Source organism: Pongo pygmaeus, chromosome 6 (assembly GCF_028885625.2).
Source record: "Pongo pygmaeus isolate AG05252 chromosome 6, NHGRI_mPonPyg2-v2.0_pri, whole genome shotgun sequence".
NCBI lineage: Eukaryota > Metazoa > Chordata > Mammalia > Primates > Hominidae > Pongo > Pongo pygmaeus.
Window position 1 is genome coordinate 54,774,335 of NC_072379.2, and position 15,327 is coordinate 54,789,661.

General features: G+C 40.0%; 1 protein-coding gene across 9 annotated transcripts in view; it reads left to right on the forward strand.

Moving 5' to 3' along the window:
• PDE1C (phosphodiesterase 1C) overlaps nucleotides 1–15,327 on the forward strand; it is a 573,061-nt gene that overhangs the window by 541,218 nt on the left and 16,516 nt on the right. For 8 of the 9 annotated variants that reach the window (XM_054494172.1, XM_054494173.1, XM_054494178.2 and 5 more), the window contains one exon: nucleotides 6,271–6,339. In XM_054494172.1, coding sequence (XP_054350147.1) covers nucleotides 6,271–6,339 — 69 coding nt within the window. Of the gene's footprint in view, nucleotides 1–6,270; nucleotides 6,340–8,155; nucleotides 8,231–15,327 lie in introns of all 9 variants that reach the window. The other variant, XM_054494174.2, reaches the window with a different exon arrangement.

The window sequence follows — 15,327 nt, forward strand, 5'->3', positions numbered from 1 at the left end:
AGATATACAATTACTGGGTCACAGGTTGTGAACATTTTTTTTAACTCCTCATTCATATGTCCAATTCAAGTTCAGCGCATATTCAAATATTTTGAAAGCCACATTTAAATAGCTTGTGGTGTTGTATCTCTGAATAGCTCTTGTTTTTAATCATTGTTCTTTGCGATGAACAGACATATTCAAATCACACGAAACCAAACCTAGTATTGATGGTGGTTGTATTGTGCAGGAAAAAACATTAAATACTCTGAATATGCAGCTCTAATTTATATACTGTTGGTTGATAATTCTTAGGGCAGTGTGTGTTGGGGGGCGGTGTGGGGCATTGAAGACCTCCAGACTCTTTCAGTGTTCCCACAGCCTGAAGCAGAACTTGGACTTTTATTGATGCTCTCTCTTCAAAGCTGTAAAGGGGCAAAAATGATGATTTGTTCTGAGGCTTCAGGCAATGGCTTGTTGCCCTCTGCCCCAGCCCAAATGGAACACAAAGAAGATGTTGGCAGATATGCTCAGCAATAATGATCAGAGGTCTGTGGGTATCAGAAAGGCAGTCGTTTACAACATGCTAAAACAGAGAGATTGAAAATGGCCAATAAGTTGACAGAAACTTTCGTATCTCAGCTTTTCAGCATCCTCCTCTGCCCTGCGGGATCTGGTTGTACTATAATAACATTGCTATTGCCAGACCATTAATAATAATGATGTTTGGTCTCAAGGGCTCTTAAATCACCCTTTCCCCAGCAGGCATAGGCTTGGCCAGGCTAACCCCATTTTGCAGAAGGGAAATTATTTGTTTGAGGTTAAGCTGCAAATCATTGTGTTTTAGCACTAACTTTGTGAAGTCCCGAGTCTTAGGTGTGCGTTCACCCTGAGGCGGGCAGCCTTAGTTGTCACTTCTATCACTGTCCTCTTCTCCAGACTCTTGATGAATTAGATTCATTGCCCTTTAGTTGAACCAAACAAGGACATTAATTTGAAATATCTGAAAGCTATTCATTTGTCAAAGGATACCTCAAGTCACACAAGCTGCAGTGGTGACATCTCTGCCCCTAGCTGACAGATTGGGTTGTTTACTCCTTAAATGGCCACATGCTGTGAGTCAAGGGCAACGTAATTCCTGACTTTAAAGTGTTTATTTCCCAAAGATGACAGATTACCTACTTAGACACACACACACACAAATGCACACTTGTGCACACACACGCATGCGCACATGCACATACACGCACACCTTTCTAAAACAAATAATGAACACTATATTGTATGACACAGTTTGCTAAGCACTGTCATGTGTGTACTCTTACTTGATGCTCGCAATTATTGTCCTGACATTGATATTTTCACAATTTTATAGGTGAGGAAAATGAAATTTAGCAGTAGCAGCATTGACATAGTTGTTTGTTCATTTGCTTTTATTTTACCTCATTTATCAGATATTTAAGAATTCTAAAATCATACAAATTTAATACATTGCTTTTTTAATGATTAAGAAAGCAGAATAAAACCAGAGTCACAAAGTAGAGCTAGCATAGATGGAACAAACCAGGGCAAATGTTAATATGCAGACGTGCAGTCTAAATCGGCCTCCCCTGATTCTTAGCATTATGTCATAAACTGGGTCTAAGTTTCTGGAATCTTAAGTTTAGATGGAGATAAACCATTTACAAGATTAACATCCATGAGGATGAGCACACCAGTTGTTTCAGAAGAAAGAAGGCTTCCCTCCCGACAACTGAAAGAAACATCTTCTCTGGGTATTCAGTGAAGGCAGTGTTTCTCATGGCTGCAGATCAGGCTCACCGGGGAACGTTAAAAAGTCCTCATGCCCAGGTCCCACCCAGACCAACTAAACAGCATCTTGGGATGAAGGGTCAGGTGTCAGCATATTGTTTAAGAACTCCCCAGATGATTCTAATATGTAGCCAGGATTGAAAACCACTGACAGAGTAATTTCTACAATGAATCCAAGAACCAGTTCCATGTGATGGGTGTTCTGAAGCCTTCTGTGTGCATCGTACAGTACAGTTTAGAAGCTGGGTCAGGACTGGCTGTTCCCACCTGGTTTCTGATGTTCTTCCTGGGCATGAGAGGGAGCAACGGAAGGGTGAAGTGCGAAGGCCTTTAGAAAATGAAACTCAGATGTGTTGGGTATTACTCCCATGAGTGGAACTTTGAGTAAAGTGATAGGTAATTTGGTAGCTTCCTCATGGAAAGTGATTTCAAGAACACAACCTCAGTGAACTGGAAGCCAGTGGGAGGCTGACTCAGAACCTAACCCCTCCAATGGCCCGTGGCAAAATCAACACCAGTTTCATTTTATGCATCCCTGCCTGCTACCTGTTTATGACTCATGATTATGAGAGGTGGGATGGCTTCATCCCTTTCCTGATATATTGGGCATCTCACCAAGCAAACAGAGAAAATAACAGCATTTCCAGAAGGGCTTGCAGTTCTGCTTTTTCACTGACTCAAGGTTCCCAGAGTTCCCTTACTCAGTGTTTGCAAAGAAGATACCAAGGGGATGAAAAGCTACCTCTACGAAAAGCTATCAACCTGCAAGCTTTTGGAAGATTATAGTCAGTTTTTTTTTTTTAATTCCACCAAGCATTTCTATGAAATAACCTGGCAATTGTGTTTCTACAGGTAGCAGCATTGAAAGTTTGTGGTCATTGAGAACTTTGCAGTTTTTCAGGTACTCATGTAGGCAACATTAAATTTGTTCTCTCAACTTCACAAGAGTATCCACAGAAAGCAGAATGCCACACTTTTCGTGTAGACAAAAGGAAATTTCTACCACACAAGGTGTTCCAAGCCTGCTTGGTGATAGGAATCACCTGGGCCACCTGTGAAATACCCAGGTCCCTAAACCTTGCCTCCGGAAATGCTGGCTCTGAGAGCTTAGTGAGGCCTGGGAATCTGGCTTTGTTTTTTCTTTTTGTTAAAATAATTGTCCCAGGTTTTTCTTCCTCTTAGATGACTTTGGGAGACTGTGCTTGAAGGAAACCCAGATAATGGGTTGGTTAAGAAGCAGCAAGAGTCAGGGGAAAAGTTTCTTTAAGTTTGAACTTTGATCTTGACTTAAGTTTTTCCCTCCTCCCCCAACACTCAGTAACATTAGTCAAGTTACTTAAACAAAATATTTGGAGACAAAAATTGTCTTCAAATCCTATAAAATGGGATAATTTTGTTGTCAGAATGTTAACATCAGAAACAACAACAAATCTCTATTTCACGGTGCCTACCTAATATGGCGCCAGGGCCACAGTAACTGCTTAATATGTGGGAGTGACTATTAGCAATGACCAAGCAGCAAATTGGGAACCATATCTCTAAATAAAAACTTGAAGCCCTGTCTCCAACCTAAAATAGCGATTCTCAATGGAGGGCACTTTTGCCTCTAGAGGATATTTGTCACCATCTGGAGGAGGTTTATGATCATCATGACTAGGGAGGAGCTACTGACATCTCATGGGTAGAGGCCAGGGACACTGCTAAACACTCTCCAGTGCACAGGACAGCCCCCACCACAAAGAATTGTACAGCCCAAATGTCACAGTGTCACTGCTGAGAAACCCTATCCCAAAGGTCCAATGAGACAAGTAAAAAATCTTGTGGGATACAGAGGCATTTTGGGCAGAGAAGGAACAGCTCTGGATCACAACATGAAAGACACAGATGTGCCCTCTGGTAGTGCCTCCTAACAGGGCCTATTTGTTGCACACCCAGGGTCCACAATTCTTTGTGTAAGATACAATGCGACGGGCATCCACTAGGGTTGTGCATTGTGGCAGCACTGGCTTTGACACAGAGTATCACTTTGTGTAAATCTTTCATCCTGGAGTGTCCAAGACACTTCATTAGACCAGTGAAGTGCCAGATTACAAGATCATCATTGGACTCACCTGGTGAAATTGTTAAAATTCAAATTGCTGGCTCCATTCCCTGGAGATTCTGCTTCAGGGTCCAATCAAGGACCTTGGAAGTCATATTTATAAACATCACCTCAGGAGTAACTGAGTTACTCAACTGAGGTTCAAGAACTGAAGCACAGCTACAGCCAGGGTCGGACCCTCTGTGTTCTCCACCAACTCTGACCTTCAGGGCATCTGTGAGACCTGGAAAATGGAGAAATAAAGTCCTGCCAGATACAGTTCCCTTCACTTCATACAAATTAACAGCTTTTGTAGGTCTGAGCTATTTGGATTAATTTTATGTTTTCTATTTTTACTACTACTGCTGCCAGAAAAGAAAGAATAATAATGATTAACAATAACATCTGTTATTGTCTGGAGGGCATTTGTCACAGAATGTCAAGATTGGCGCCCTGTTGTTTAAGATTAAAATGGGGCTGGGTGCGGTGGCTGATGTCTGTAATCCCAGCACTTTGAGAGGCCGAAGTGTGTGGATCACGAGGTCAGGAGTTTGAGACCAGCCTGGCCAACACGGTGAAACCCTGTCTCTACTAAAATTAGAAAAATTAGCCAGGCATGGTGGTGCATGCCTGTAGTCTCAGCTACTCAGGAGGCTGAGGCAGGGGAATTGCTTGAACCCAGGAGGTGGAGCTTGCAGTGAGCCGAGATCGCATCACTGCACTCCAGCCTGAGCAACAGAGCGAGACTCCGTCTCAAAAATAAATAAATAAATAAAATAAAATAAAATAAAATAAAATGGAACGATCTCAAACGTCATCCAAAGTGCATGTCTCCAGTCTTCCCCAGGGATTCTGGGGTAGGGAAAGCTTACCACTCTCCCACTCACCTCCAACCCCAAGTCTCTTCTTCCTCTGACACTGCCCAGTCTTCAGATTCTTTATTTATTATTTATTTTTTAAATACTAATTGTTTCTTTCTTTTTTTATTATTATTATACTTTAAGTTTTAGGGTACATGTGCAGAACGTGCAGGTTTTTTACATATGTATACATGTGCTATGTTGGTGTGCTACACCCATTAACTCGTCATTTAACATTAGGTATATCTCCTAATGCTATCCCTCCCCCCTCCCCCAACCCCCAAAAATGATATGTTTGTTATCTTTACCAGTGACTGTATTGATACATAGGGTCTTCTCAATCAGCACAACTTCCACTTACACCAGGCATCTGCATATAAAGTAGACTTAACTAAAAGTTTGGGAAGTCTGTGGGGACTCCTAACAGAAGTAACCTAACACTGACCCATGGATATCCTCTGCTGAGGAATTCTCTCTGCATTTCTGCCAGCTCAGTCTGCAGGCATCTGCCGTGTCGCTAGAATCTGGCTTCCAGGCCTCTTTCTTCCCATTCTGGATGACAAAATAAATGAACGAATGAATAAATAAATATTTATGTTATATATAAGATATGTGTGCATATATGTGTCTGTGTGTATATATTTATATGTAAATATATGCGTGTGTATATACGTACACACCCACATACATATATACAAAAAATGTAAAATTTTTTGGCAGAACCTCTCAGTTCTCCCCTTGTGCCTTTGTTCTGCTCTCTCCTTATTGATCCCATCCTGAGGTTTGACTTTTCATTGCCTCGTGACCCATTAAAGGGTTTATTAGAACAAAGATAATCCCCTTCCTCATAGGAATTCTGTTGCCAGTTGCTGGGAAACTAAGAAACCCCACTAAACTAGCATTTGTGAAGTCTCCTATTGTTCCTGAGCACTGGACACACTTTGCTTCCTTTAATCCTCACTGGAACACTTTGACATAATTGTTGTTATTCTCCTCATTTTGCAGATGAAGACCTGAGCTTCAGAGTGATCCAGTTCATTGCTTGAGTTCCAATAGCAAGTAAAGCCTATAAGGACAAAGCAGAGACAAAACCCCTGATTCCATCATTCTAAATCAGAACTTCCCCTTCTTCAGATAGTCCTCCATCCTGTTCCATCCTAGATGCACATTAGAATGAGGGGCTTTAAAAACATCAGTGCTGGGCCTCCACCCTTGTACTGTGGGGGTGACGCCCAGGCAACTTCCTATTTAGAAAGCTTCCCCTGTGATCCTAAAATGTAGCATTGCTCAGTGGCACATTGGTCCCAACATATCAACCTTCCAGCCAGAGGAACTGAGTACTGTCACACACACAAAGGCAAAGGCGATGCTCCCAGCTTTTCTGGACCACAGAACATGCACCACCCTGCAACCTTACCTAACCTGATTCTAAACGTTGTTTTCAGAACCCAACTTGATAACATTTCAGATGAACATTTACTTGTCTAACAGGTCTTTCCACAATCCTACTTTTCCTTATCCTCTTTTTCCTCTTCACAGGCACCAAATGGCATTCTCATGGCTCCCCAGCCCCAAGCACCAGCTCCACGTGTCGCCTTACGTTGCCAGGTGGGTAAACAACATTGCACCATTATCTTAGTGACCACAGACAACGGAAAGGCCTGGTTTCTCAGGAATTGAGTTGATAAACTGAGAACATGGCCCCATAGTTATCCAGTCTACTCACGTTATCAGAGAGCTTTGTCTCTGTCACCCACATTTGTGAGGTCCCTCTAGGAATGGACATAAATATTTCTATAGTTGGTTCACAATCTCCCCCACTCACCTATGGAAAGAATAGAATTTTGGTCCTCTTTGATGTTCATCTGGACATGCTATGGAAGGATCTGCCTTTTAGAGGCAGATTGTGCAAGGGAAGTAGTGTGAGTCTGTGGTGAGATTGAGGCCCAGGTTTAAATCCCAGCTTTTCTGTGTTCAAATTGTGTGCCCTCACGTGCTTCTTCAGCTTCTTGGAACGTCTGTTTTCTCATCTGTTTGGGAGAAGATAAGAATTAGAAATAATGCTTGTAAATTTAGCCCAGTATTGACATAATGCTCATAATAATCTCTACTATTGAGAAATATGGAAGGCATGTATGACCTCTGTTCGACCCAATCTCACATGTACTGGCAAATCATAAGTATTCATGAGGATCGAGTGTAATTATTGTTTAATATAAGGGGCACTTATTGATCATTCTGTCTCCATGCATGTACTTACATTCTCAACTACAGTTTAATTTTTATTTAATTTTAACAAGCAGAATTTGGAAAAGCACATCTGTTTGGGGTAAGGAACGGTTATAAAAGATAAATACCGTCATTGAAGAAAATTTAAAAAATAATAAACATAAGAAGGAAAAATGTCGCCAATAATGCTACCACTCAGGGTTAACCAAGATTACCTCTCTTTCCAGTCTTTATTAAATACTTTTTCTCTAAATTTGAATTAGATTAATACTTTACATAGAGTTTTGTTTCCTTCCTTTTAAAACTTACCACTACATTATGAGATTTTCTTCATGTTATTAAATACTTTAACAAATATTTCAGTAGTTGACTAACATTTCTATGACTATGCCACAGTTTATTTATATATCTATTGATAATTTAGCATTTATATAACATGCATTTTTATAAGTGACCTTACATTCTTGTACATAAGTCTTCTGAGTCTGTAAGTATGGATTTACCATAGATTCCTCTATGTAAGATTACTGGCTCAAAGAATGCATAAATATTTAGGTTCCTGACACGTTATTACCAAAGTTATTTCCAGAAAGATGATATTAATGTATGGTTTTAGCGTGAATTTGTCCATTGCACGATCCCCTTGCTAATGCTAAACATTATTTTCAATATTTTACTGATTTGATCAGAAAAAATGATATCTACATTTGGTTTGAATGTATCTTTCTATTAAAAAAAGTTTTTTTAGTGTTAATTCACCCTTACATTTCTTATTTGGAGAATCACCATATTTCATCCATTCTGAGAGGCACATTGCCTTGCATTTTAACCTATTTTAAATTGGGATGTTTTGCAATCAATGGTGTGTGAAAATTCAATTAGCAGCATTTTTTTTCTTGGTTGTACGTGAAATAATAGTTCATTTTACAATTAGTGGCATTTTAGATGAAATATGACTTATGTCTGCCTGCTTTTGTAACTTCAATTTCTGTAGCTCCCTCACCCAAGTCAAACAAGTGGACTTTGCATCCGCTGAATAACCCTTGAACTTTCCTTGCCTCTGTGACTGCCTGGGATGCTCTTTATTCTCTTCTTCTCTTGGCTAATTTCTGTTTGTAGTCCTGTCAAAATTATCTAGGTGGAATTAACAGTGCACTACAATGGTTTGCTTCTAAGTCCTGTTGTCCATTGATAGGTGGCTTTTTCCATGATGAGGACTGTCTTATTCCTTTCTGCCCTCAGTGCTGCCAAGGTGACAGGCACTTACTAGGTATGCATTAACGTTTCTAAGCTGGGTACGTGGTGCGTGAGTGAGCAGCCTCCAATTTAGTTTATAACTACACAGAAGAGAACCATCCTCAGAAAAAAAGGCTCATCTTAAAGTTTGGATTTGTTTCACTGCTACTAACTTGCTTTTGAGTAGTGAGTAGATCTTGTTCTGTAGTCTCTGGAAGCCCCTCGCATCTCCTCTCTGCTTGAGGTTATTATGCTCTTGGGACTACAGAGTATCGGGAGGAAATCAGCTTTAAACCAAGCAGCTCCAGTGTGAAGTGATGGTGTTTCCTCCTGACAAGGTCATAGCCTTGTTAGATCAGGTGGGACTTCTGAGGGCATCCTTGTCACCTCTAAGGATATGCAGAGCTGTGCTGGGACCCACTTGTTCTGCTGGGGACCCAGGGATGGCCACTGGGTTCCCAAGGCCTCTGACTCAGAATCACAGCTACCTTGTCTTTAGCCATCCAAAGTGGTCTCAAAAGGAGTGTCTTAGGCTCTGCATTCTGAACATCTCCAAAGCCTACAGGGCAGTAAAACACACTCCTCTGCCCTACAGGACTTGAGAGATAGTCAGAGGTGGAAGCGGGTAGTTCTCAACACACCAGACATAATTAACCTGTGTAACTGCTACTACACAGTGTGCAGACTGACACTGCAGGACAGAAGCTGCAGGGCAGCTGTGCTCCACATCCTGAGGGGTGTACGGAAGGAGCTGGAATCATGTTTTCACTAGCAGATGTGCTCACCACCTCATTGCAATGCTCAGCTCTCTACTTCCCTTCCTGCCTCAGGAACATCACAGATGCCTCACTCTGGCTTGTGTGCCATGGGGGCCCCTCCCCATGGATGCTGGCTCCTGCTCACAGCTCCACCTTACCATCTCATAGCTGTAGAAGAGATGGCTCCTCTGAATGACCACCAATAGATAGAAGCTTTTAAAAACCTTTGATTTTACAGCCAGTGAATGGATTTAGTTGGAATTTTAGGGTTTTATATTTCTTCAACACCACCTACATGATTAGATCCAGTGCAGTCAAATCAGTCTGCTGTAGGCTGATCCAGTTCAGTCATTAGGAGATGAAAACATTTGCTGTGAATTCCGGTCAAGATGGTCGAGTAAGTTCATTTTTTGACAAACACTCCTCTGCTCAAACACATGCAAAGGTAGGTAAAATTATAATAAAAAATATGTCTTTTTAAAAAGCTGGTGCCAGAGACAAACAACTCTGAGAACCAGAAAAAAAAGAGAACTACAGAAGCCCTGGGACAGCTGTGATCCATGTCCTGAGTAAGGAGTGGCAGGAAGGAGCTTGAATCCTGTGGAGCAAAAGGGACTAAAACTGCTCCAGGGGACACTGGGAATCAGAGCTAGGGCTATAACCTGAATACAGGGCATGGGGTGGACAGGCTAAAACAACTGCTGCCAAACTGTTTCCTCCAAGCTACAGCTTAATAATATTAACAGGAAGCTGTTGGCCTAGAGAGATGGAAGGACACTGGGGAAGCTTTTCTGCCAGACTGAGCTAGCTTTGGAATTGGATCTGTAATATCCCAATATGATTATAGAGCATTAGTCATAAAGTGCCATTATAAGGCTCTGAAGTGGAAGTTTAAGGGATGAGGTGGAAGTAACTACAAAACTCTAGACAGGCAAGAGAGAGAGAAAGAACCCAAAACCCAAATATCTTCTACTTGAAATTAACCAAAATGTCACAGGCAAAAAAAGAACCAATGGGTAAATTGGACTTCATTAAAATTAAAAACTTTTTATACATCAAAAGACACATGAATACAGTGAAAAGGCAACTCACAGAATATGAGAAAATATTTTCAAATTATATATTTGGTAAGGGGTTAATATCTCAGCTCAACAGCAGCAGCAACAAAAACAACAACAAAAGTAAAAACCAATTCAAAAATGGCCAAAGGACTGGAATAGACATTTCTCCAGAGAAGATCTACAAATGGGCCCATAAGCACATAGAAAGATGCTAGTCATTAGGGAAATGCAGATCAAAGCCACAATGAGATGCCACTTCACACCCATTAGGATGGCTACTATAAAACACAAACAGAAAATAGCAGGTATTGGTGAGTGTGGAGAAATGTGAACCCTGGTATATTGCTTCTAGGAACATAAAATGACACAGCTGCTGTGAAAAAATGGTCTGGCCAAAGGCAAAGTCAAGAAGCAGAGAAGTGTAGCTTGCCAGGGGGAGGAGCAGTGCAGGTTAGAAAGCAAGGGGCACAGGTACAGGAGGAAGAATTGGTGCCAGCAGCAGAGTGTACCACAGAAATCGGCAACTGGAAAATGAATTTCTTCCAGAAGGAGTTAATTTTTGGTGCAGGCTGTCAAACACTTTAAAATGTATTTAGGATACTCAGAGAGCCAAATGGAGGAAAAATTATCCTAAAAACAATAAAGAAAAATTGTACAAAAACTAAGAAGAGCAGAGATATGTAAAAGAAGTGATTCAAAATCTGAAATTTTAAAAAAGGAAGCAAACATATAGTCATTGCAATTTTAAAAAATGAAAAACTATCAGTTGATAGTATAAATTCAAGGTAGAATACAGTGGAAAAGATAATTAATGTTGTAGGATAGTCCTGAGGACTTTACACCAAATATAGCATAGAGAGGGAACCATATCAAAAAATGAAGGATCATGAACCATGAAATTCTTAGAAGGAAACGGCTGGGCTCAGTGGCTCATGCACTTTTGGAGGCCAAGGCAGGTGGATCATTTGAGGTCAGGAGTTCAAGACCAACTTGACCTACTTAGTGAAACCTCATCTCTACTAAAATACAAAAATTAGCCGAGCATGGTGATGGGTGCCTGTAATCCCAGCTACTTGGGAGGCTGAGGCAGGAGAAACACTTGAACCAAGGAGGCGGAGGTTGCAGTGAGCCAAGATCATACCACTGCACTCCAGCCTGGGCAACAGAGCAAGACTCCGTCTCAAAAAAAAAAAACCAAATTCTTAGAAGAAAACATAGAGGTAAATCTTCATGACCTTGGATTCGGCAGTGGTTTCTTAGATATAACAACGTGCAAACAACCAAGAAAAAAATTAGGTAATTGGACTTCAGTAAAATAAAAAACTTTTGTGCTTTGGAGACCACTATCAGGAAAGAGGAAAGACAATTCACAGAGAGAAATTATTTGCGAATCACATATCTGATGAGGATCTTGTATCCAGAATATGTAAAGAATTCTTACAACTCAACAATAAAAAGACAACCCAATTAAAAAGTAGCAAAGGATTTCAACAAACATTTCTCCAAAGAAGATATACAAATGACATATGAAAAAGATATTCAACATTATTAATCATTAAGGAAATACAAATCAAAACCACAGTGATATACCACTTCACATGCACTAGGATGCTATAATAATAATTAAAAAAACAAATGAAATAACAAGCGATGGTGAAGATGTGGTGAAATTAGTACCCTCATATGTTGCTGGTGGGAATGTAAAATGGTGCAGCCACTTTAGAACACAGTTTGGCTGTTTTTCGAAAAGTTAATCATAGAGTGACATAAATGAAGTACTGATACATTTTACAACATGGATGAACCTAGAGAACGTTTTGCTAAGTAAAAGAAGCCAGACACAAAAGGTCACATATTGTATTATTCCATTTACATAAAATACCCAGAATGGGCTAATCCATAGAGACAGAAAGTACATTAGTGGTTGTCATGGGCTGGGGAGAAAAGAGAGTGGAGAGTGACTTCTCATGGATATGAGGTTCTTTTTAGGGGTAATGAAAATATTCTGGAATTAAACAGTGGTGATGATTGTGAAACATTATGAATGTAGTAAAAACCCTCGAAATGTATACCTCAAAAGGGCAAAATTTATGGTTTATGAATTATATCTCAATAAAATTTTAAAAGCATGGAAGATAGACAAATTGCTTTAAACTACTTCTCTCAGAAATTTTAGTAGGGTATGGAGAAAGTGGTGAGAAAGCAATATTTCAACAAAGAGGTAATAATTTCCCAGAAGTAAAGAAAGACTCAGATTCTTAGATGGAAAGTACATCTCCAGTGCCATAACTAAACAAAAACAAATTCATACCTAAAGACATTGTATGACATTGCCTAAAGCTACATCAAGGGTGAGGAAACCTTAAATGCTTGCTATGAGAAGCTGATTATGTGCAGGGAAGTTCCAAGTAATCAACTGACAGCAAAATTTGCATTGGTAACAGTAGAAGCCAGAAGACAATGAAGAAAATATCTTCCATATGCTAAGGGAAAATAGAGCAATATGTAATAGTTAAAATAGCTAAATTATTGCTTATGAGTGAAGGCACATTAAAACATTTTCAAGTATACAATGATAATTTACCACCCACAGACAGACTTTCATTAAAAAAAGTGTTAACGCCAGCCACGATGGCTCACACCTGTAATCTCAGCACTTTGGGAGGCTGAGGTGGGCAGATCACCTGAGGTCAGGAGTTCAAGACCAGCCTGGCCAACGTGACAAACCCCATCTCTACTAAAAATACAAAAATCAGCCAGGCGTGGTGGCATGTGCCTGTAGTCCCAGCTACTCAGGAAGTTGAGGCACGAGAATTGCTTGAACCTGGGAGGCGGAGGTTGCAGTGAGCTGAGATTGTACCATTGTACTCCAGCCTGGGCCACAGATCAAGACTCCATTCAAAAAAAAAAAAAAAAAAAGTGTTAAGGGCAGTATGTCAACAAGAAGAAAAGTGAACCCACAAGGAACGCATGAGACACAGGAATTAGGGGTGAGCACATCAGTAAATAAAACATGTTGGTAAATTTGAGTGACTAGTGACCATAAAATAACATCCAACTTTTGTGTTAAAATAGGAAAGAGAAGCTATAGATGGAAGGCGGGATATTTCAATATGGACCTAAGGAGTGCTAAGATCTATCTTGTCTTTGGTCAGAACTATGTAATTTTTGTAACTTTTTAACACAAAGGATCATCAGTAAAATAATGGAAACATAATAGCATTGTTATTCACTGAATATTTGTGTTCCCACCAAATTCATATGTTAAAATCCAATCCCCAATGTTGCAGGGGTCCATCCCGCAGACCTTGATCCAACGACAGATGAATAACATACACTGACACAGATATTATGCTTGTCAGTCCAGATGAGAGTCTGGGCCACTTAAAGACCCCAAGGAGAGTGCTGTGAACAGTGGCAACCGCAGCCTGGCCCGACTCACTGGCCTTCTTAGCATTTATTCAGCACACATTAAATGACAAAAGTCTCAAGTAAACACCACTAGAAGGTAATTACCATTGCCAACCCCCCAAGTAGAAAGCAATCATGCACCTGCTGATGGCAAAGGTTAGTCTTAGGACCACATGATTAAACAAGCTATTTAGATAGACTCCTCTACATTCCAATGTTAATTACCCTTGCTATAGCTCAAAGAGGACTAGGCTGCCTTCAGCTATAACTCTATCCTGAGGCTTTTGCTAAAACCTTCTGGCCTTTCAAGAAGGTTTATTTTACAATTTTTCCCACCATCCTGACTGAACTCCTACACAATGTGATGATGTTTGGAGGTGGAGCCTTTGGGAGGTAATCAGGTCATGAGGATGGAGCCCTCACAAATGGGATTAGAGACCTTATGAAAGAGACCCCAGAGAGCTAGCTTGCTCTGTTTTTACCATATGAGGGCACAACAAGAAGTCAGCAGTCTGCAACCTGGAAGAGGAAGAGGGCGCTCCCTAGAAGCCAACTGTGCTGGAAACCTAATCTTGGACTTCCAGCCTCTAGAACTGCAAGAAATAAATTTCTGTTGTTTGTAACCCACTCAGTCACAGTACTTTGTCATAGCAGCCCAAGCTGACTGAGCCAAGTGTATTAGTCTGTTCTTGCATTGCTATAAAGAACTACCTGAGACTGAGTAATTTATAAAGAAAAGAGGTTTAATTGGCCCACAGTTCTTCGGGCTGTACAGGAAGCATAGTGGCTTATTCTGGGGAGGCCTCGGGAAACTTACAGTCATGGCAGAAGGTGAAGGAGGAGCCAGCACTTCATATTGCCAGAGCAGCGGGAAACAGAAGGAGGTGCCGCACACTTTTAAATGACCGGATCTCATGAGGAATCACTCTATATCATGAGAACAGTACCAAGGGGGACATCCACCCACATGATCAAATCACCTCCCGCCAGGCCAACATTGGAGTTTACAACTGGACATGAGATGTGGGATGGGACACAGATCCAAACCATATCAGCAGGCACCTAAGTCAACAAATGAACAATAATAAACGAAGAGAATGTATCAACTTAATAGAAGGCTAAAGGAAGACAGAGAAGCAAAGAATAAAGAATGACAAACACAAAACAAAATTAAACAGTAGAAATAAGTCCAAAAATATCAGGAATAACAATAATTGCAAGTGGTTTCAACTTGCTTTTAAAATATAGAGATTATTTGATTAGATAAGAAAGAAAAAATCCAGGTCTATCTTGTTTTTAAGAGATGCCTTAAAAAAACTTTTGCCATACATTAGGTTTGCTAATGCATAGCAAAAGAAATTCCATGCAAAATATAAAGCTAGTTATTTGAAAACCTTCATCCACTTTAACATTTGTATAGCATTTTATAATGCAAATATTCCAAAGACATATAATCATTCTCCTATTGATGGTTGTCTTCCACTTTGCTATTACAAACAATTCTGAGCATAATGGCGAGCAAGTAAAACAAGTTACAACAAGATATATGCTTTCTAATACAATTTATATTGTTTCAAAACATGCAGAAATATTAGATATTTTGTGGATACAAATGCAATAATTTCATACATAAGTGCACAGCAATGATAAATACCAAATTCTGGAGGATGACTTTTCCAGACGGAAGAGAGGGAAGTATCATAGAGAGGATTTTCTGGGTAACTTAATTCTATGTTAATTTCTTTCAAAAAATGTTTAGGCAAATGTAAAAATTATTAAGATTTTATTAAACTGTATTGAGAGTATGGGTATTTGTTATATCATTATTTATACATTTCTGTATGCTTAAATGATTTTATATTAAAGATTTTTTTTTTTTTTGAGTCTCGCTCTGTCACCCA